This window comes from Pagrus pagrus (genome assembly GCF_965226575.1).
Source record: "Pagrus pagrus genome assembly, chromosome: 13".
NCBI classification, from domain to species: Eukaryota; Metazoa; Chordata; class Actinopteri; order Spariformes; family Sparidae; genus Pagrus; species Pagrus pagrus.
The window spans coordinates 24,474,119-24,497,096 of NC_140197.1; the positions used below are offsets into that span (position 1 = coordinate 24,474,119).

The window sequence follows — 22,978 nt, forward strand, 5'->3', positions numbered from 1 at the left end:
GTTTTACCTACAGAGTAGATAATGTGATAGGTCTTCATAAGAATGTGCTGCATATTACAGTGAAGTCAGAGGTGACATCACGAACACCAATCAGTGGAGTCGGCACTCAAGTATTGAAATTTGAGGCGCTTGTACTTTGCTTGATTGTTTCCATTTTATTCAACTTAATACTTCTACACCAACATACCTCAGAGGCAAATATTGTACGTTCTACTTCACCACAGTTTTCTGACAGTTTTAGTCACCAGTTATTTTTCTGAATATAATTATCCTGTCCAGTGAAAACCGTGTCTCCAACTGTGTTGATTTTGAATGTTTGTGACAAACTGAAGAATAAAGTGTTCCTTTATGGGTTGAGACAACTCTTCTACTCGTTAAGCTAAATAAACTATTTAAAATCTTCTCGGATTAGCTGGAAAGAGCACCGTCACAAAGCTGGAAACAGGGCTGTTTTTCTGAGCTCATGAAATGTTTATTTGTGTTTCTCACAGGATGATGTTACAGGATGATGCATTGCTCCAAAACAATCATATATAAAAGTTAAACACTGACAGGGAACATTTCACCAGAATGAATTCTCTGACTTTTAATATGTGATTACATTTTGCTGATACTGTAATACTTTCATACTTTTAATGGTATCGCTTAAGTTAAGTATCTACTTCCACCCACGTATGATGTGAAGGGCAAAAATGCTGACACATGTTGTCTAATTAATACATGACTTGGTTCGATGATTTACCTAATTAATAATGTCTACTATATTGTGTTCAGGGGATATTAGGTGGCTTAATTTCGAGACGTGGTTTTCCATGAGGGCTGGTGTACACTCATTCTCAGTGGACACGCCCGAGCTTGTGTTGGAACAGGCTCTGTAGAGGTGTAATCACACAAGGGAGACTCTCTCCACCTCTCTGCAGGATCTGAGAAAAAAGGAACTTGACGCTGCTGTCTAGCACAACTCGGGTGTTTAACTCCAAAAGGTGATTATAAATACTCCTACTTAATCGCAGGATTATAACTTAGCTGTGATCTGTGTGTTGCTTATCCTGTAGAAAACATTTTTTCTCAGTAAATAAGAGCAGATTTCATACATTTCAGCTATATTCATGTTTTGTAACTAAGAGGAAAAACAGTTTGGTTTCACTGAAGACTAGTTTGCCTATGCAAACTTCGAGATGTGGTTTTCACTATAGACTAGTTTGCCTATGAAAAAATACCCGCTGAATGGTGGCAGATTAGCGGATATACTGTTCTAAGCTTTCAGCCTTTCTCCTCTTGCAGCCAAGATGCCAGAAAATGCAGAAGCAGTGTCAGCCACTCTCCCCACCAACAGAAACTGCACCATAGAAATAACCAACGTCAGCGCGAACTACTGCCTCATCAACCCCAAGTAAGTGTGTCAATGTATTTACCAATTTAACACATTAATACAATTTGAGAACAAACCAGGATGGAAATGTTTACAGAAAAGAGTGTAAATCAATGAATGGCATCATGAAAAGACAATGTGATGAAATGGCTTTTGATTAACATAAAATGCATTTCGCATCTTTGAGGTCAGTGCAGCTCGGCTAAGTCTTTAAATGACCTGCATCGACTTTGTTTTCTGCATAGTATCATTCAAGTCTAACTGGTTCCAGACAGACATATTTGTTTTCAAAAGGCTCACTTAATGCATTGCTTTGAAGTGCTGTAATCAGTATTGCCTGATTGCACCGCCAAATCAGCATCTTGATACTATTATCATTGAAATCCCTTCAGAAAAATGTACTTTCCAGAGTCAAAGGTCCATGTTAATTCAATGTAGTTTTACTGTATTTAATCCTAAGTCAATGTCAGTGTACCATCTATTTAACGTGAATAAATTATTGAGTTTGGTTGGCACCTTTTTCTAAATAATGTTTCTTCCACTTCTCAAACAAAACAAACAAATAAATAAAAACAACCCATGTCTATTGGAATTTCCACCATGCTTCCACATTTATCTAGCTGTGGCAGGACAGACCATATCTTGGATGGGTGATTTTCATGTGTGACATCACATTGCTGAGAACATCCGCCTATCCATCATGCAGTGACACACACTGCCTCATTGCACATCGTACGCAGGTACACTCACTGTTGCTTAGAAGTCCACAGCAGTGCTTGTACAGTCACACTCCATCCATCAGCATAAGGTATTTCAGGTACCCCGGAAAGCCCAACACTCAAAAAGTGCGCTGACAATCTCCACAAAACTTACAAAACTCAGTTCTTTCATCAAAAAGTCTGGCAAGTGTGACATAAAAGTTATCAAGTGATTGTCAGTGACGGTAAGGATTTGTCTCCTCTCCTTTATAGGGTGTACATGTCAAGTGGCTTCTGTCATCACCCGCCCCAGCCCACGGTTCGCACCACCAAGACCGAAGTGTGCTCCTTCACCAAGGACGACAACACCGCCACGGGCGCTGTTGGCCTGCTGACCTACGACCTGTTCCACATGCAGAGCCGGGTTTGCTCCGACCGCATGGCCATCATGTTCTCTGTGCCTTTTGACCACAACCTGTACAAGAACCGGCTGGCCGTGGGTGTGGTCGAGCAATCCCGTGACTGCGACAAACACCTGTACGACCAGCTGTATGATGGGAAAGACCTCAGTAACTTCACCCGCTCTGAGCAACACGGCGTTGGGCTTTTATATAAAGCTACATATATTGATTTGAGGGCTACAATGTCCAGTGTTGGCAAAGCCATCGTGAAAGTGGAGCTTTATGATAAAATGGGTCGCTAGTGTGGAAAAGTCTAGTGGTGTTCTGCCTCTTTACGTTGTTACTTCTGTACTCAACAGTATAAATAAACTTCATCTGAACTGAATATTGTTGTGTGCTGTCATTCAGAGAAACATCCAGAGGAGAGGAAGACTGATTCTGCTGTCATCTGTAATTTCTGTCCACTGAAAGATATCAATATCTGACAGCCAGCTCATTGATTCTCCATTAGCTTATTTCTGGGGCTTATGTATATTCTACACCCCCTTTTGTCTTTGATTATGGTAAAAACATTCAGAACCAATGCGTGTTGCTTTGTGTGGGATATGTCTCCACTCAGTATGCTTTCATTATTACTGATGAACAGTAATCATTTTTTAATCTCTTAGCTGGATCCATCCAATTCTAATGAGCAGCAACAGATGGAATATCTGCATAGATGTTTTTTTAATCGGCACGATAACAATATTGGTCTTCACTGGCTGTGAGATCCTCCATCTTGTTCTGAAGTGTGTGTATTTTATGTGTGGTATTTGGCATCCAAGAGGTTCGACAAAAGACAGAAAAAAAAGAGTGAAGTTGCTCCACAGATTCCTGTCTTAACTTGTTTAGTTTGCCTTTGTCTCTGTTGCACAATACCACAGAGTTTATGACTCCCATACCACATCTTTCAGTCAGGCAGACATTCATGTACCCACAATCCTGTAGGAGTGGGCTTAGTGAAAGATCCCGGCTTACCTAACAGGTTGGGATCTCCTGGAAACTGTTCAACAGGCTAGGGTGTGGCAGTTTCATCCAACAGGGAAAAATACAGCAATGTTTGTTCTCATGGGGGCTTTGTGTTTTAAATGTGTGTTGAAAGAGGGTGTGCACTGTCTGATAGGGGTTGTGTTGCAAGTGGGAGGGTTTCCTGGGTGATGGCATGCATCCTGTTTTAAAAAGAAAAAAAAAAAAACACTACCGGCACCTCCCTTTCAGGTAACTTTTCACACTTTGGGATTTGGCAGCAACAGCAGAGGTTCTCAGCAGGTAAGTCACTTGAAGCATTTTGGCTGAACAAAATTAAAACATTAAAATGATTTTACAGAAAGCAGTACACAGAATGGCTCATTAGCTTGTGACTCTAAAAGAAAAAAGCAATTTGTAGAGGCAGAGCCTGATGGAGCATTTGTTTGATTTGTATCTTATATCTGTTGATAAAACGGCTGCTCATTTTCTCGAGTGTTTTCACTCTAACTTCATTATTAAATGCTACTTAATGCTGTAATTGAAGAGGTGCACTCTCTAATGAGCCAAAGAGAGTCTGCAGCTTTTCTCTGATTGTTCACAACTGTTCTGAAATCTCATTAGCCTCTGACATGCATCATTCATACCCAGCTCCAGTCCATGTGCACTTTTGAAGGTCAATGTAATGCCAATAAAGCACGTCAGCAGAGCAGAGGTCAGGAGGATATTTTTTGTTGAAATGTATCTCATGATTCCCTGTGTGTTTGGGCGTGGAGGGAAGTGCTTGTCACAGCTGCTGTTAGGTTGGTCGGTTCAGCTGGTTAACGTCTAAATTACCGTTTTTTTTTCAGAAGCGGATCTCACAGCCGTTCCAACATGACAGAGTCAGCTGAAGCCATCGCAGCCGATGTGGACAGGAAGAGAAGTGTCGTCATTGAAATCTCAAATATCACTAACAACTACTGCCTCCTTAACCCTAGGTAAGCCCAGCCCAGTCCCCAGAATACATGTTGGAAATGTACATTTCTGCAAACCACAGATATGGATATATCGAAATTTTTCTTTTTGTTGCAACTTCATGTTCAATTTTCAATTTCATGTTTAAACACCTCTGTGCATGTGGTCTGGTTAGGTTTAGGCACAAAAAACACTAATGCTAGGGTTAGGGAAAGATCATGTTTTGGCTTAAAATACCTGCTTCTGTCCACCACAATACAGCTTTCTGATACAATTTTAATGTATCCATTGTTTGCAGAAATGTAAAATGCGTGTGTAAAATGTGTGTAACATGTGTTTCCTCTGTTCTGGTTAGGGTGTACCTTGAAAATGGCGAGACATATAACCCACCTCAACCCACAGTGCGCCCTCAAATGACCGAGGTGTGCACTTTCACCAAGTCCAGCGGCAAAGCCACCGGCAGCATCGGTGTACTGACCTACGACCTCTTCGAGAGGACGCAGAACGACTACATTGAGACTCTGGCCATCATGTTCTCAGTTCCCTGGGACTACAACCTGTATAAGAACTGGTTTGCGGTCGGCGTCTATAAAAAGGGCCGTGAATGCGATAAGGCTTTGTACAAAGAAATGTACTACGAGAAGAAGCAGAAAGAGCATGGGTTTGTCAGGGAGGAAGCCACTGGGTCAGGAATCAATTACGTGGGCAACTACTTAGATGTAAAGGCCACCATGAGTCCGTTGGAAAATGCCATCATGAAGGTGGAGGTGTGGGATAAGCTTTTCACACCCATGGGCCAGCAGGCGTACTAGAAATCCCCCCTAAACTGTCACCAATCCCCACAGCAGAATTCATCCCTCCACCTCGAGCTTTTACCTGGCAGACTGTTTCTAATACAGTCAACACGCATGATTTAACAGATGTATTGTTGCTGACGTGTGTCTGTATGCCTGCGTATTACCCTTCAGTAAATCTGCTTATGATCAGAGTTTAGTTTGTTTATAAATCCGGGCAGCAATAACGCCCCTTTATAGCCGAAGCCTCTGTCTGTTTCAATAGCATCGGGTTTTAAAATGGCACCTTTAGAAATGAAAATCAAAGGATGACTCACCAGAGGATGAGGGCACATAGCTTAATAAAACACACCGAGAGCTTGTCTGTGTTTACCTTGACACTGCAGTCTGAGGAATGAAATAAACCTTTTTGACGAGGCTATTTGCGTGTGTCTCTTGATTGAGTTCAGAAAAGCGCAAAAGTGCTTAAAAGAAAGGAGTTTGAAATATTTGAATATAAAATGGTGTTTTTGTGCATGCATACCGTGCATACCAGCCGAAGCATGATCTGTATGTCAATGGATTCAGGAGGATTGCTTTGAAGTGAAATTTAAAGGCTCCATGGGGACTGTATGAGAGCAGCACAGCGACAACACCCTTTCTCATGTGGACCTGATCAAAGCACATTGATCATTGCTAATATTTAAAGCACACCAAAGCTCATATGACTCTGACAGCGTTTTATAGAACAGGTATGATATCCTGAGTGTTTTTGTAATGCTAAAAGTTAATTAAACAGCTGGCATTTTGTTCAAACTAAAAGGATTTACAGAACATATGATGACAAATGTTGTGGATTTCTATTAAGACGCTTTCTGTTTGTAACCTGCAGCTAAATTACAACATTTTCTGAAAAATCAGAGTTGCTACAGATCAATTTTATGGCAAATATACTCAAAACCATTTCTCCATGAACACCTAAATGAAAACAAATAGTAAACTCTTGGCTAAATAAAACATTGTGTCATCAGAATCTGTTTTAAGAGACTCAGTCGAACAGTATTTGTACTGGGATTTTTTGAGATAAACAGGGTTTTAAATGGCTGCTTTGCCAGCCTGGCAGAACCAGAGGGAACACTAAAACATTTTCAGTTATGCAGCTTTTGCTGAAAACACATTCAATGGTTAATTTTTATGAACCAGTAAACTCAAGGAGAAAATTAAAAGGTACATTTGCTTTTCTGCATTTATGATCTTGGCAGGGACTATAGGCAGCGGTGCATGATGCGGGGATGGATTTAGGTGAACACCCTGTTATTGTGCCTGCTCAGAAACTCATTACACTTCCTAAAAGCTTTATAATTCTTTAATTGGGGAAATGACAAGCTTGATGTGCTATCTCATCCTCAAACTACCTGTTTTGCAGTAATGGCACAGCCAATTTTGTGCAGCAACAGTCATTAACCTTAGGAGAATATGGGGTCCTAAAGCAGGAGGCAGTATATCAGCTCTTAATTTACATCGCAGGAGAAGTTATCAGGTTCCCCCGACTCTATTTACAATCTCAACACCGCTTTCCTGATTCTGCTTTCTCGTTGATTCACGATGCTTTTTGCTGCATTAACTGTTCGAGCCACAAAGACACCCAGATCAAAGGTTTTGCTCACTGTCACCATTTCATTTGCATAAATGCCATACATAATATAGAGGCATAAACTAGGCCTGTTCAGGCTCAATCCCTGAAGCATTGTCGAGTACTGTATTGGAGAAATGACACACAGTCCCTATAAACAGATGGAGAAACATTTGTTTGTCACGGCTTTAGACTGGGGATAAGTTCCCACACGTTCCTTTCACATTTCCCTTTCAGTCGCTCCGCTGTGTTAATACATATAAGTCTTCTTTCATGTTTTGTGTTATACTGTTGACTGTGTGTGTTTGTGACTGAGCGCTTCTGTGTTTGTGTCTGCGTTTGTACGTACAGTAAATGTGTTTGCACGCTTTTGTGATGAGCGACTCTTAGTGTAGGTACCCATGCACCTGTGCACGCAGAGATGGATATTTCATATCAAATACATTCTTTTGTGCACCAGGTGATTTGTATTTCGCAAGTCTGAAAAAATCTTTCAACAACGGAGTGGGATTAGACTTCTTAAACAGGAGACAAAAGATATGTGAAACATTTATTTTCCTGTGTAGATAAATTTAAGAATCTCAGCCTTTGTGGATTGAAACTGATGCACTAAACGGGTGTGAATCTGGCTGTTTGTCAAGGTAAAAGCCTCTGTCAAAATCCTCCCGTGATGTGAAGAGGAAAGGGAGGTGGATGAGTGCAGGTGCAGCATCAAAGTTAACACATTGGCATGACTTTTCATAAGATACAAATCAGCTGATCACACTAAAACAACAGTTAAACCCACTGTAAGAAGCTCGGATCTAGCACCGCTAGCATTTTCACTTGGTATTTTCCTGTATTTTGACAACACAAAGGAATGTTTAACTCTTAATTAATTTGAACTGCTACTGTAGTTTTCATGCTATGAATAGAAAAGGGCTGAATGGTGAAGTACACAGAGCAACATGCATCTCCTCTCCCTGTTATCATCACCAGCTGTTATAAAGCCCTACAGTGGCGGTGTCTCTTCACAGCATGAAATATTTACAAGGAAATTATTGATCCGTTTTAATTTTTCACACTATCAACGAAGCCGAACTCAAAGCTCAGACTGCATTAACCGGGAGAGCCCGATCATTAAGTGTATTTGCATTAAAGGTTCAGCTTCAGAGTTTGTTTGAATTTCAATCACTCTATTTGCTTTGAAACTAATCCTACCAGGACACGAGAACTGTGCTGTGTATTGACTCAAACTGGGAGTGTCCAAACAGAAGAATAAAATATTTGATATTAGTGACCTGAGGTTTGAACCATGGCCAAAGATACAATCAGCCATGTAATACATATTCTTCTTTCTCAAAGTGAATAGAGGTACATTTAAAAGGTGCAGCCACTAAATATGCATTCAAAGAGTGCCATCTAGAGGCCACATCTGATATAAAGTGTACTTAAATTTCAGTTCGAACACTCAAATCTCTCTAGGCAAGTGTTGAGGGAAAGGAATTTTCAAAGCTTTTTTTAAAACACTGCCCAAAATATCTTATTTACTCTACATGGATGCACAGTGATGGTACAATATAATGGTCACATCAGTGATGACAATTAACAAAGTACATTTCTAAAGTACTGAAGATACTTAAATCGAGCTTTTCCATTTTGTGCTACTTTCTGCTTGTAGTCCACAACATCTCTTCACTTTATTTATCTGATAAATGTAATTACTTTGCAGATTCAGTACATATAATATCATATATTATAACCAACTAAGAAATCATGATGTTTTATTACAGATTGAGAAAATAAAACTTTCTTAATCCGACGTGGTAAAGTCACAAACTACCAGATAAGGTATATAAAGTAATTAAAATTAGCTCCACCTTTACTACCAGCTGCAACATCATCATTCCATGTGTCAATGATTATGATCCAACAATATGTTTTATTCTGAAATGGGCCATCTGCACATTTAAAACTTTACTTAAATAATATCTTGACTACAGGACTTTTACTTGTAACAGAGTATTTTTACACTGTGGTAGGAGTATTTCACTAAAGTAAAAGATGGTACATTCAGAGTGCACAAGAATGTGGAAATTAGTGTTGAAGTTGCCTTTGTTTTCTTAGAGACCTCGTCATTATTAGCAGACAGTATATTAATGTGGCTCCCTCTGTGTCCTCCGCTGCAATTCTTGGCCCAGGTCATGACATCCAGCAGGGCCTGGCACTCTGAAATAGTTCACTCAGCCTGGCAACAGGCGCCTGCAGCCCCGTCATCGGAGCTCAATTACAGGCCTCAATCTGAGGCGGGTTCCCCTCCAGAGAGCCTACAAGTATAAAATAATGAAGTTGAATGTTTTCAAGCTGAGCTGGAGTTGCATTGTTCTACATGTTTGTTTTGTTTTTCAAAATATCTGTGGGTCATATTTCAAAGACTGTTCATCATTTCTTTGGATCAGATGTGAGGGTCGGAGGTCAGGTTCTCCCTCGCAGGCGTTGGAAATTGTCTCGACATGTTAGTTTGTTAGTTTGGAACGTCTCATCATGAAGAATGACGCAGATGTGTATCATGTAACTACAGATATCTTGAGGGAGGACAGTCAAACTGCTCCTTGTAGAACTCGATCTGTTACAAGAAACTGAACTGCCACGTTGCTTCTGTTCTTCAGTTACATTTTCTTTTGTAAAAGTGTTGGCATCACCATTATAAATATTAGATGGAAGTTCAGCTGTACAAAAACTATATTCAATGCCAACCCCATACTTAACTAGAATGGTACACAGTAGAGAGCATACCTCCGCCAAGGCCCAACAGTCCCCTTTTGTAGTCACTCATAGATACCAGCCACCTAAACACTGTTTCTTTTGTTCTGTCTTTTGAAAATGCAGTGATAATAAAGCAATCAATGTTTCTACTTATAGTGCCGATAATGAATATTTTCACAACTCGCGTGCAGTGGTGAACCCACAGAAGTTTACCGTATCGCCTACACAGCTGTTCCCCCAAAGCCTCTCTCATGACTCTCAGCTCATTGTTTCCATATTCTAACATGCAACTTCAGTGTTTGGTTGAATCTAAAGCTCACATAGCAATGTTTAGGCCAGCTTTCAGCAAAAAATGTTAACTGACCACCAGCACCAAACAGCAGACAGACAAAGTTAGCCACTAGCTAGGTAACACTGGAGCATTTAACAGCTTAGATTCAGATCAATCAGGAGATAGTGCACAACAAAAGCATAGCCAACAAAAGAGCTTGCTCCCACTGCCCCCAAGTGGCAACAAAATGTGCTGTTGTAGATTTAGATTATCCATGAGAAAAGTATTCTTGCCATAATGCCTAGAATGAGTCTGGAAATATTTAGTGGTGATGTGATGCGAACCTCCTTTCGCCCCAACATGACGGCTGCACATTTCTCACTGTTTGTTGCCCCATCTTCACCTGAGATTAATCCAAAGACCCAGGTTTCTTCCTGCTTTTTCACAACTACTCCAGATCAGATACAATATTCAGGTTCATCTGCTTCAGTGTGTCAAAAAAAAGTATATTGGCCTCCATTGTATTTCAACGAAATTCCCTCTAGTTGTTTCTTGGTAGACCAACACTCAAAGTTGTCCAGCTGCAGCTGTTTTATTTCAAGGACAAATCAAACCAATAATGTTAGCCTTCAGGCGTTGCTGCAGGCTCTGCTCCTTTTCCATCATCATAAGAGAACTAAACAATATTTCTTGTCGCTCAGATTTTCAGCTGGAAGTACAATGCAGTTGTTCATGCTCTGTACTTCTTTGAGTTTATTCTGACTGATCAAGCAGCCGTTTTGATGTCAAACCTACTTGAATGTACCATCATCTGCTGCCAGCTTGGCGTCATCCAGCTGAAGGGTCAGCTCTGACACAGCAGTGCCAGCTGCCTGGATCTCGTACAACAAAGTAATTACTCATGTCACACTCAATGACTCGCATCAGTGGGTGCAATCTTTTAATTTTCATAAAGTCTGGCAAAACTCCAGCCCACAACAAGCAATAAACTGGCCGGTGAGAAAAGCAAACAGATTTTTATGAATAAAGACATCTGTATATGAGATGAGATATCAATAACTCATCAATAACTTGGCATCAGCTCAAGGAAGCCGACCTTCCTGCTGAATGCTCCTTCATATGAAGCAGAGTCGCTGACATTGTCAGCCACCTCAATTTTTTCCGCAGCCACAGTCCCCAGACACACTACGTCTTGCCAAAGGAACCAGCAGTTGATGTACAGATGCCCTTACCCGCTGTCCTTCCAACCACTCTGCCAGATCTCTGGGACACAACAGTCATCGTCTCCCACAGTGAGAGGACTCAGAAGTCCCGACAGAGGCTCCACAGCCAAAACCCACCACCCTGCAACTGGAGACACAGCTGCAGCTTGGGAGTGTGATCACTACTACACTGTCTATGTCTATGTTTCACTTTTAGGATGACACTGATAGTCTCATGTAAAAGCCTAATTAAAGTCACTTTGTTTAGGATCTCATTATGAGATCAGACACTGTAGTAAGCGACAATGAAGTAAATTTCTCATTTTTAATGAAGCATTTCCAACAGCATTGTTAAATTAAATGAATTGGGTTAAAATATTTGTTAAAAAAGTGAAAGTCATCCATCTTATTTTAAATCTTCTTAAGTATCAAAAGTACAAGTATATTATACATATATTTACGTGTATGTATTCTGTATACTATGGCTCATCTGATTACCTGCCTGGTCGACTGTAGATATTCATCCGCTATTCAGCATTTTTCTGATTATTGGATTCAGTGGGGTTTTTTTTATCTAATTATGATAAAACAAATCAATTTTTAAAAAAGCACAATATTTGCCTCCAAAATAAGGTCCCCAGAACACTGTTTTAAGCTCGAAAGCTGGCAGGGTCCGCCAAATATAAACAAAGTAAAACAGTATGAATTTGTGTTGCTCTTCAGGGTCAGTTTGTTTATTCAGTCATAAAAAATCAGTGAATAAAGATCTTTCTCTTCTGATTAAAATGTCTTCCCCAAAACTACAAAGTGCACCTTTAACAAATCACAGATACAGTATCTAATATCTTAAATCTCCAGCTTGGAGCTTGGAGTCAATAAAAATAAAAAGTTCAAGGGTATTCGTGACTCAGTTTATCAATCAAAACTATCTCTATCAGATTTTACATAACAGAATATATCTGAAGGGCTGCAGGCTGCGTGGTCCATCTCAGAGCAATTCCAGCCTGGCAGCATCAAGACAACCCACTTCAGTGTCAGCACAGATCATTGAAACAGAGGCCCATGGGATTGTGTTCAGATCAGCTGATTAATATACAAGTTGAGGCTTCTCAACATGTTATGTAACTGTGCTGTGGCATAGCTGAGGGGCTGGAGAATAACCTCCTGGCCTCATATATGCTTTGAAGGATTCCTGATGATAGAATAGTGCTGCAGAGAGAAGGCCAGACCCATCTGAGCACACCAATCTTGTCTTGTAAGATTTGAAAATATCTGACACCACTGTGCGGTCACATACATCAAAAGTATATGGAGCTTTTTAAACTTTTAGTACACATCCATACATCCACTTAGCTTCTTGCAGCTGCAGAACTTGCCTAAGAATCATCGCATTTTTAGGGTTTTCTTCAGCATCAAAGTAATCCAGTGATAGTTGTCATACATCTACAGATACTTTGCAAACAGGAATTGCTAATAGCTAATTCTGCATGCATTTTAAGGTGCCTGTTCAAGAATGTAAACAAATAAAGACTAAATAATAATAATAATAAAAAGAGCACAAGATGAACACTATAGGCATGACCTTAATTTTAAAACTTGACATACTTACTTGACATACTACGCCACATGGAGCAGCTAGATAGTTTAGTTCTTGACTTGTTTTCCATTTTTCCTTGACTGCCAAACCATAGTAGTAGTTTTTAGAGGTGAAAGTCATGTTGGTGAGTGAAATCTTGCTACAGAGACATAAAGCAGGTTGTATCACATAGAACCACTGGAGGGCAGAGTTCCCCGACTGAAAACAACCTCATGTACTGTATGTACCATGGGTATTTTGTGTACTGCACTCATGCACATATTGTTTTGCGAAGCAATTGATGTAATCCAGCCAATAAAATGTGATTCATTTTGTTTTCACAATCACATCTTGCATAAATAATGGCGTCAGAGCTGGTTTCTGGCTTACTGTAACAACATGGAGTAACACAGCATTGAATGAGATCAGAAGGGGGTGGGGACGAGGATGACCCGACATCTAGAGAGGAAGAAGGTCACCAAACACACTTTCCCACCCAGCCCTGCCAGACACACACACAGACACGCACGCATGCACAAACGCAGGCCCACCCTGCAGTGTTGTGTTTGCCAGATGAGGGTGTGATACATGACTGCTGTCACTGCTTCCTTCAATACATCAGCACTTGCACATCGCAGCATAGCAACTGCTCCACAATATGCTGTACTGCTTACTCAAGATACAGTGAAATACTACCTGAGGCCCAAAGCACTGCCATCTGTGCTACACTCAAGGGAAAGGAGTGTTTAATCAAATACTGACAAAGGTTAAAGGTTACCTTTGTGACTTTGTTAATGTATCCTTGCGAACATGAGCTGAACAGAACTGAGTACAGTCCGCTTCGTTCTTTAAAAAAAGAACTGGATTTCAGTTTCCAAGAGGAAAAATAAGCAACAGTCAATAATCCAATTTGAGATTTAATTGTATAAAATAAAAAAGTATATAAAAATACATACAGTACATGGTGTGAGAGCAGGCTGAATGTGTTCTCTCAGACCGCACAGTAAGTCCATTAAGCCCTGACAATAGCACAGTATATAAATACACATTTTGATGCAAATCTTAAAGCCCTTACAATGGCTTCATCGTCATTCAAGACTAGAACAATACATAACGATATTATCATGACTCAGGCGAAAGATAACACTCTAATCTTCCTGTCGTCGCTCAGTGTTTGTCACTATACTGCACAGACACTTAAAATGTCCCTTTGTCATAGCGTTTGTACAACTCCACAACTGGGTGGAGTTGTAGGATAAACTTCGCTCCAGTTAGCTCATCATATGATCATGAGGATTGTCGGTGTTTGGACAGTGGAAAGTGCTGAAGGATTTTCTGCTCAAAAATAGACAATACCAGGAAAGAGATCTCTTTTTCTGGGCGTCCCCACTCATTGTGGCCCATCTGTAACCTCTGACCCCGAACCTTACAAACGCTATGACTCACATAACCAGATCCATGCATCAGACTATACCCATTTCCCCTACCCTTTCCACAGATCACACGAACACATACCTGTATCCAATTCAGTCGTCCGTATACAAACTGTACATTGTCTAATTTGTGGCTCAAAGCAGAGTTAAAAAAATAAGAAGAAGAAGAATTCAGCAATAATAATCACTTTGTCTTTTATCAGTGCTGTCCAATATAATGAGCAGCAGCATCACAAATATGTTTTGCTTTTACTTTTGCAAGCTCCAGAGCTTTTGTTATCATAACCCTGAATACTGGGTTCTCCAGTAAAAATCAAGCTCAGTTTTCTGAATAGTATGTGCAAGATGAATGTGACGAAAATATGACTTCAGATCTCGAGTCAGAAGGTTGAAAATAAAAGTTTTGTCACAATAAGTACAGTAATTACAATACATAGATTTTGTCACAGTGAGTCTCATCAGATGCTAACAACAGCTGTATAATTGTGATGCCACCGATTATGACATTCACTCTGCATCAGTGTCATTTTCTTGACTAGTTTCCTCTTTGGCTGGTGTCTCAGGATCCATCTGAGTTGTGAAGCGCAGTTAAAGAAATATTCAGTCCTCTGCAAAGTCAGCGGGTGAGATGAAAGCTGCGGTGTACGTGTAAACAAGATATAGTCCTCGTCGGGTTGGGACACGAGAGAGAGCGCAGGTCAAAAATCTGATGACTGTGAGAAGAGATTCAGGATTTTTATGAGCTGCCATCCCCATTCTTGGTCTTGAGCACCACCAGGCTAACCATGACGGGGATCAGGCAGATGGGAGTTATCACCAGGGCAAAGATAATGAGTGGTGGTGGGTCACTTAGCTCCTCTGAGGGACAATCCTTGAAAAACTTGGAGTGAATGTCCACAAAGGTCTGCTCCACCAGAGTGTTGGGCCATGGGATCAGGAGACAGTCAGATATCTCCTCTGTGCAAGTGCTCAGGTTACTATACAAACTGCAGTGTGGAGGACAGGAAGTGAGGGGAAGATTATTCAGACATTCGTAAATATTTATTCATATCTTAAATGTTAAAAATGATTAAATGTATATATAAACACATACTACTTACCCGCTCACGTTACTCCAAGTGCACCAGTCGGTGCTGCGTAGTAATGTCATTGCATGCTCAAAATTTGTGAGGCACAGGCCAAATAGCATGGAAAGGCACTCCATTGATGGTGCAGCATAAAATTGATGACAGATAGAGCAATAGTCCCCACACACATGAGTAATATTCCCACAATCTGCATGAATTAAAGAAAGAGAAATATAGGACGAAAGAGAGAGAGAGATTGAGACAGATAAGAAAACATTTAAACAACGTGTATTTTCTTTTTACACAGAATGATATTAGGTTGTATGACTATGTATCATTACAAAGTTATGGCACCTACCAAATGGCAAGGTAGACTCTCCAGAAGTGCCATCTAGAACAGAGAAGAATGAGATTTTTAGATTAAAAAACCTTTGCACCAAACATTTATGCCGACTATAAACTCTCTTCAAATCTGCCGTGTCACAATCTTCTAATTCACTTCATTAAATAAGTCAACAAAGACATGCATCCTAGCAAATTTCAATGCAAAGAGTGTTTTGTCTATTGTAGCTCATGAGTTCCTTCACATGACTAGTACTGAGGCAGGCATTCACAGCTGTAGCAGGGAGACCACACACTCACCGGAGAGAAAGGAGAGGAATACCCCAATGAAACCAAGCGCTCCCTTCATGTCAGAAAAAATGAATAAAGGTGCGTTTTCCCCAAACGATGACCATGTATAAAAAACCTGAACTTCTTAGACTGTGTACAGCAAGGCATAACAGGAAACCCGACAGGATGGAAGAGACGCAGTGTAACTTTCGGTTACCAGATGTCCAAACAGTGTTACCCGCGGTTAGCAGATGTTCTATGAAGATCTGTCTGACGGCCCAGCGCCTTGGCAGCAACTCTTCCCCTCTCCAACACACGTTTCTTTTGGATTTTCTTCCTTTTTTAAAGGGGTGGAGGCAACAAAGATTGTCCTCTCCATTCTCCCAAATAAAAGGGAGCACACCCAAGCTGGGCTGGACTCACATCTGAAAACCCTTTACTCTTTAACTCTTGTTCTGCTTTTTAGTCTCAGTTTCTCACAGTCGAAGGCCTGGCCAGCTCACAGCATGTGATTTATTTGCCTTTTGGGCTGCCTCTGCCAAATAGGAAACATAAGTAAACATTTAGGGCTTAGCGTTTTGGGGTGGATGTAATCATGACTCTGCAGGGTATGCTTTGCAGACAGCCATGATTTCATATTTAGGTTAATTTGACCAAACCTTGAAGAAGTTATTAGTCAGAGCTGACCAGCTGTTTCAAAGGCAAACTATCTTTACACATAGTGAAGAAAGAATTCTCATATTTCCCCCACAACCGTGAGAAACTTTTGTTTTTCATGTCATAAGGAGTTCATAAGTGTGCTACATCTGTAAGGTACTTTCTCACTGTCACCACACACCACTTAAAAGAGCTGTGTGAGAGAGGTGGTTTCATTGATTGAGTGAAAAATGAAATTCATGGTTCATGTTTTCTCATGACCAACTTGTTAATTTATGTCACTGAAGCCACATGTTGGGCCTCTCACAACATCTGTTTGCCGAGCAGCATTTTGATTTAGTAATGACATCAGGAAATGTGTCTTTTCAGCAAAGGAGGAGCTCAGAGTTGGGGGGGGAGTTGGCAGGGGGAGGAGGGGGGACAGTCAGGGGAAGGAAAAAAAAGGAAGGCACAGGATGAGGAACAGTGAAAGGGGCGCTGCTCCAAGGTTCCAGTTGTTTCACAACTCGGAGTTCATGCGTTGATCACAGACGTTGCATGGGGTGAATGACGAACAAATTCAGGAAGTTGAGCCAGGTGGGGGCTGCTCATAATGAGGTTTAAGTTAACCTTTAACCCCAAACCATTATGGGCCTCGTGTCTACTGCTGCTGACCCCTCACTGGTAGAGACCTCCCGAGGAGTTTGTCTTAGATTCTCATGATAATACACACAAGGAGATCTTGGCTGAAGCCCGGATCACTGAGCTCTGCTTTCTGTGTTTGTCAGTTCCAGCCAGGCAAATGAGTTTTAAGGAACTGATACAAAACAATCCCCCAGCGGACACAAATGCAGAATCACTATTTTGTAACTGTGAAATGGATGCATGTATTTCTGCTAAGTTGTGAAAGCGAGATTTAATGAAAACCTGAACATTTGCAGTTTTAATTTCTTTGGACTTGTGAGTGTCAATCTGTAAAAATGTTCAACAGAAAAAGGTTGTAAACTTACTGGCAGCCATCGTCTGTGTTGAGTGATACCCTGCGGAGAAATAAGGTCAGCTTATTCACGATGAGTGGTTTGATGAGATATGAATTACTTTTTCCTACTTTAAAAACACACATACCTATTGTTGTGGCTTGTTGCACTGCCAACTTTTCATCAACCAGACAAACCACTGTTGTGCATCCTGCTGTGAGTAATAAAATAATGAAAGAACAGAAAGAAACACTCATTATTTGTAACAGGGATCATTATGTGAATCATGATGCTGTAGATTCATCATTCAGTACTTGTGAAAGCAAAGGAGCTCAAGGAAATGACAAGGAGTTGTGGGAGCTGTGGGGAGCGAACAGGTCAATGCATCCTCCCTTTGTCTGCCACTGCTTTTGGGAAATCTGAATATATTCAACTCAAGGACCTACAACACATTCCTTTCCCACAATAATAAAATATATTGTTTAATAAACAGGAGTGTACAACAGCTACAACATGAATCATAAATGTAGTTGTTAAAATCTGCTGAAAACTTCTTTAAAACAAAATAGAGACACAAAAATGTCTTCTTTAAAATCAAATTGGCTGTCTCAGCTTGATCACAATCACTCCATGGCCCTTAAACCAAACTGTTTAAGTATAAAACTCAATCATGAGACTTGCTAAGCTCCTTTCTAAAAGCCACTCAATCACTGAAAGCCCCCAGGCATTCCTCTTTAGGGGTGAGATAGAGGGCAAGTAAAGAAGTTATATCATAAGAGTGAAGAAATGGACAGTGTAAATCCTCTACTTACCCCAGATGAGAAGAGTCACAAAACACCCAGAAAACATAACTGAGAAACTAGTGGCTGTCATTTTGCCTGACAATGCTGTGTCCGTCTTCCCTGGTGGGTAGGGATTACATATCTCAACCTTTTCGCAGGAAGACTCTATAAAACAACAGGAAGCCCTCATTTCCTAGGATGGGCGGACTCGCACAATGGGACAGAGAGCCTCTGATAAGGTTCGAACTACTGTGGTCCACTGGTGCTCCACCATCACTCCCTCTCTCTCTCTCTCTCTCTATCTTCTCTCATCCCACCCTGTGTTTCCAAACAGAAAGAGAAAAGTGAGAGAAGTTGTGCAGAGCCCCACCCTCTCCTTCTCTGTCTCCCTCTCCCCTACCTTTGCTTTTGATGAATGCTTTTATCAGTAAAAGCAATATTTAGATTTCAATAATGAGTCCAGGCAACAAGTGTACTGTCGGCATGTGGGCTGCGTTGGACTCAGTGGAAAGGACTCACGCTGCTCTGTGAATATCTGACAACTACTTGTTTATGTTCTGTTTGTTTCGCTTGAATAGAAACTTGGAACAGTAGCGTGATTATGTGCTGGGTAAGTTTCATCAGAAGGAGCCGTGGAGCCAGCTCACAGCCTCAGAGAGAGGCATGGTTATTAATCACGATCCAAAGGCTACTTTTATGAGATATTTGTTTTTGCCACTCAAAAGCAGCAGTTATTGAACGTACAAACAAAATGTTGTACGATATTTTTAACGTGCAATGAGAACGTTATGACCTTACCGTGATTTTACCTTAAAACATTTTTTTATTGACATATTGTAGATGTCCTCTGAAGTTAGCATGCTAACCAGCTAGCCCCAGCCATCCTGTGTTGTAATACCACTTTATACCTCAAGAGGCAATATTCCGATAGTATAGCTGTAGTTTCGGCTGGTAGATGTTTATGGAGTGTTATAAGCTCTCTTAGCTCTTTTGCCTCGTGAATTAACAAAAGAAACTCACAAAATGTAAAGGAAGGAAATATTCTCACGCCTACGCTCTAACAGAAAATGCAACCATACACAAGATAGACAAGCTTATTGCCTTTTTAATTCACTGCAAGCTCCACAGAAACAAAATAAAACCCACCAAAATCATATTGGTTTGTCTTTCCACGATCACCTCCGGTTTGGTTCAAATAAATCCTGAATTCACAAAGTAAGATGTGAAAATATTCCACCTGCTTCAATTCTCCCCTGTCCAGTCCTGCCGTGTCTTCAGAGTCAGAGTCCTGGTCAAGGCCGCTGTAAATCACCTATGTTCTAACATATATTATGTTTTCATATGTATGCGGCTGCATATATGAAAAAAAAAACACCTAACCCTGAAAAAAATCTTTTTTTGTAGTATTAGGTGTCCTTAATATCATACTAAAAGTTTACCAAAGTTTGACCACTAGAAAGGTGTAATTTTCAAGATGGCGTCCAAGATGGGCAGGAAGCCCTTAAAATATCCTAACTCCTTCATTATTTGACCTAGCCAACAAGCCCCAACTAGCGCAGGCAGTCACTGAGTTCTCAAGCAAGAAATCAAAAACAAAACTGTCCTGGATTCCATCCAGCCAACTGAGCATGATGCAGGTGATGCAGAGATACCTCTATTTTCGTTCGGACAAGTCCAAAGCTACTAAAGTGTACAACATCGGTGAGATGAAACAAGTCCTGGGTAACAGACAGCATTCCAGAAACTTGTGAATGGTGAATCAACCATCCAGTCCTGTGCAAATGTGTTTCTGCTCCCACATCAAGCAAGGAATGTCATAGAGGACCATGGGACCAAGGCAATGGCAGTGTTGTTTAGCGGAAAGAGTACCTATTCACTTGTCTCTTTGCGCTACAACCTTTTTAGCAAGAAAATCGTTACCGCCAAACCATTTGTTACCCCAGAACATCTGCCTCCAACTGAGTCCTCAACCAAATAACACTGCCAAAGAGTTTACTTCCAGATCATGGTGTGGATTGAAAAGGAAGGTGACATGAACACAGTGGATTGGGGATGGAAACTGGTGGACAACCTGTTCCTGCCAGTTACGATGACTGCTGCCCAGAAAGCCTCCTGCAGATGATCTACTGTAATTGCACAACTGCCTGCCGAACACAATGGTGCAGGTGCAGGGCATATGGACTACCATGCATGCCTGCTTGTGGACCATGTCAAGTTGGGAATTGTGAGAATCACTATAATCAACCTCTATGGGAGGAAGAGTGTGACGACTAATCGTAAAAGGTCACAGTGCAAAAAAGTATTAAAAAATTAAACCAGAATAAGAGGAAACAACTGAAGAAAATAGAAAAAGATATGTATAAATAAGAAAAGTATTTAAAAAATATGAAAAGCAAAAGGCAAAAAAAACAAAATGCATTATAAAAAATATAAAAAAATATATATAAAAAAATAAAACACAAAAAAATAAAAGGGGTTAGCGCTACTGAGCCTTCACGTGGCAGCCCTGTTTTGACTAATTTTACATTACCACACAGTTCTAATGAATTTATTCTTCATTGGAATCAAAAGAATAGTTATGAACCACAGAAACCACCAACACTACGCAAAACGATATGAGAAAGGAGAAATATGCAATTACTTAAGGGCAATTGTACTTTTTTTCTCATAAATACGCTTGTAACCAATTGCTTTAATATATAATTGTACTTGTAATCACTTATCTATCATGCAAATATGCTAATTAGAATATTACATGGCCAAAACATGTATCAGGCACCAGTGTTCCTGGTCTAGGAGGAATACAAAGGAGTAATGGTCATTTTAAGGACATGACGGCCGCCATTTTGAAAATGGGGCCTTTCTCGGAGTCAAACTTTGGTAAACTTTTAGTATGTTTTTAAGTACATCTGATACTACTGTAAACCACTGAGAAACCTTTTGTTATTGTGTTGTATGTTGAATTTTTTGGGGTCAAACCATATTTACATCTGACTAATGCTCGGTGTTCACCGAGAGGCTGCTGAGCCCAACACTCCCCTGTAACTCTGAGCCAATCAGCTAAACGGCCACTAACTGCATTGGTAACCTGGCTAACTGCAATCTGTTCCGTCAAGTCGGAGTGGCAGCTAATGTAACTTTGAGCTAGGCTACTTGCCTAAGGAGCAGCTAAGGAGCTGCAGTGGTCTGGTATGTTCTCCTCTTCCACACTCCACACCTCCAGATTTTTAAACACATGGTCTTTGGCTTCAACCAACACTGACTCAAGTGACATCACTTGAGGCTATCTGATTTCACGCCACTCCCTCCGGAGCCACAAAAAGCTTTATACAACTTTATTCACATAAATATTGGTAGATTTGATGCGGAAAATTGGTGCAGTTCCTCTTTAATTTGTGGTTTTTTGAAACTGCATGTTTCAGATTTAGAGTTTCTAGAGCATGGTATTTATTATCAGTGATGGTGAGTAAGGAGTATGTTTTTTGTATCAGTGCTGTGTTACACCATCCGTGCTGTTGACAAGCACTCCCTGTCCACCACCTCTGGATCTGACGTCACTGAGCTTCTGTGGAAAGGAGAAGCGGCAGGGATCTCCATTAGAAACTGATTCACTCATCCACGTCACTGAAGGACGAGTGCTCTTTCTCAGCTGCTGGGTTTGGGAGTGAGCCAGATAGCTCAGGCCAAAATTACTTCCACATTTCATTTCGGATAGAGGCCACTCTTTTTTACACAACTGACTGAAAATCCTACAAATGGACAATTACATACATTTTCATGTAACTTTCAGTGATTGAAGTTAAATAGTTGAATGGATTTAAATGCGAGGAGGAGCTGTTCTGTTGAGGGAAAACAGCAAAACTGAAAGTTTACTTTGCATGTCGCTCTCCTATGAATTAATGCTTCTTATACCTTAGTCACAATCTGTTAGTGTTTTCATCTCCAAGACTTTGTCACAGATCATAAAAGGCACAGTGCACCATATCTGAAGACATGAGTCCCTCAAAGCCAGGAGCCAAAAACAACACACACAGTTTACATTGCAAAGAATTAAAAACTTCCTGCTGATAATGGCCTCACCGCTCGTGCTTATCTTCCTATGTGTGTTTGCTTTTGTTTGACAGTTCAGTATCAACATGGCACAGGCTACTTCAAATACCATTGTAGACACGCCAAACATGCTGTATCATCTGAGATACTTGTGCTCAGTGAATGCGTAATTAGTAAGCCGGAATGCATGGCATATAGAGCGGAGGCAGTTAGCAGGAAGGATCAACAAGAGCACAGTGATCAGAGGGAAACACAAGCGAGGCGGTCATCCTGGCATAGCACGATATCAGACCAAGTCAAGCCAGGTCTCTTTATCCAAACTACACATGTACATATGAGGACATGTTATGCCATGAGATGAAAAGTAGCTGAACAGTGCCATCTTGTGTGCCAGAGAAGGAACATTCATGTTGTTTCCTTTCATCCATCAAGGGTTTATTAACTAAACTGCTGCAAATATTAACAGAGGATTAAGATTTCACATTTAACCCAGAAACATTGTCAACCAACGACTCAAACACCCTTAAAATTAGTTGTTTCAAAATGTTTGACATTTGTGCTTGTTTATCTATTGTGAAAAGGGCATGTTTGTCGGTTTATTCACATTTTTTGTCGTATGGTGTTGCTTTCTTATGTTTAACAAATAAGTCTTTTGTTTTTTCACACAGTCACTTTGAATATAAAGCTGCTCCAAATACTGAAAATTAAATGCTGATCTGCAAAGCACAAAGTTACTATAAAGTCAGGATAGAAAACAATCACCTCAGAAATGTACTAATATATAGTGT

The 22,978-nt window shown here is 40.5% G+C and overlaps 3 protein-coding genes across 6 annotated transcripts; 2 read left to right on the forward strand and 1 right to left on the reverse strand.

Moving 5' to 3' along the window:
- The first annotated feature begins 866 nt into the window (after positions 1-866).
- Positions 867-2,850, forward strand: LOC311267635 (uncharacterized protein). The gene is made up of 3 exons (XM_084370816.1): positions 867-983; positions 1,285-1,393; positions 2,344-2,850. The coding sequence occupies exons 2-3, from the start codon at positions 1,290-1,292 to the stop codon at positions 2,771-2,773; spliced, it is 534 nt and encodes a 177-aa protein (XP_084226942.1). The 5' UTR covers positions 867-983; positions 1,285-1,289; the 3' UTR covers positions 2,774-2,850.
- Positions 2,851-3,698: 848 nt separating this feature from the next.
- On the forward strand, positions 3,699-5,648 carry apnl (actinoporin-like protein). Of its 2 annotated transcripts, XM_084370814.1 has the most exons (4): positions 3,764-3,779; positions 4,128-4,191; positions 4,328-4,456; positions 4,789-5,648. In XM_084370814.1, exons 3-4 carry the CDS (start codon positions 4,353-4,355, stop codon positions 5,243-5,245), a joined length of 561 nt encoding a protein of 186 aa, XP_084226940.1. In that variant the 5' UTR covers positions 3,764-3,779; positions 4,128-4,191; positions 4,328-4,352; the 3' UTR covers positions 5,246-5,648. The 2 variants fall into 2 exon arrangements, with proteins under 2 accessions (XP_084226939.1, XP_084226940.1); XM_084370813.1 differs by lacking the exon at positions 4,128-4,191 and having other exon boundaries at positions 3,699-3,779.
- Positions 5,649-13,532: 7,884 nt separating this feature from the next.
- On the reverse strand, positions 13,533-18,320 carry ramp2 (receptor (G protein-coupled) activity modifying protein 2). 3 transcript variants are annotated; one of them, XM_084371024.1, is made up of 6 exons: positions 18,171-18,320; positions 17,507-17,569; positions 17,392-17,421; positions 15,492-15,524; positions 15,167-15,341; positions 13,533-15,052 (listed from the first exon to the last, which is right to left on the reverse strand). In XM_084371024.1, exons 1-6 carry the CDS (start codon positions 18,229-18,231, stop codon positions 14,803-14,805), a joined length of 612 nt encoding a protein of 203 aa, XP_084227150.1. In that variant the 5' UTR covers positions 18,232-18,320; the 3' UTR covers positions 13,533-14,802. The 3 variants fall into 3 exon arrangements, with proteins under 3 accessions (XP_084227150.1, XP_084227149.1, XP_084227151.1); XM_084371023.1 differs by having other exon boundaries at positions 17,507-17,572; positions 18,171-18,319; XM_084371025.1 differs by lacking the exons at positions 17,392-17,421; positions 17,507-17,569; positions 18,171-18,320 and adding an exon at positions 15,776-16,147.
- Positions 18,321-22,978: the final 4,658 nt, after the last annotated feature.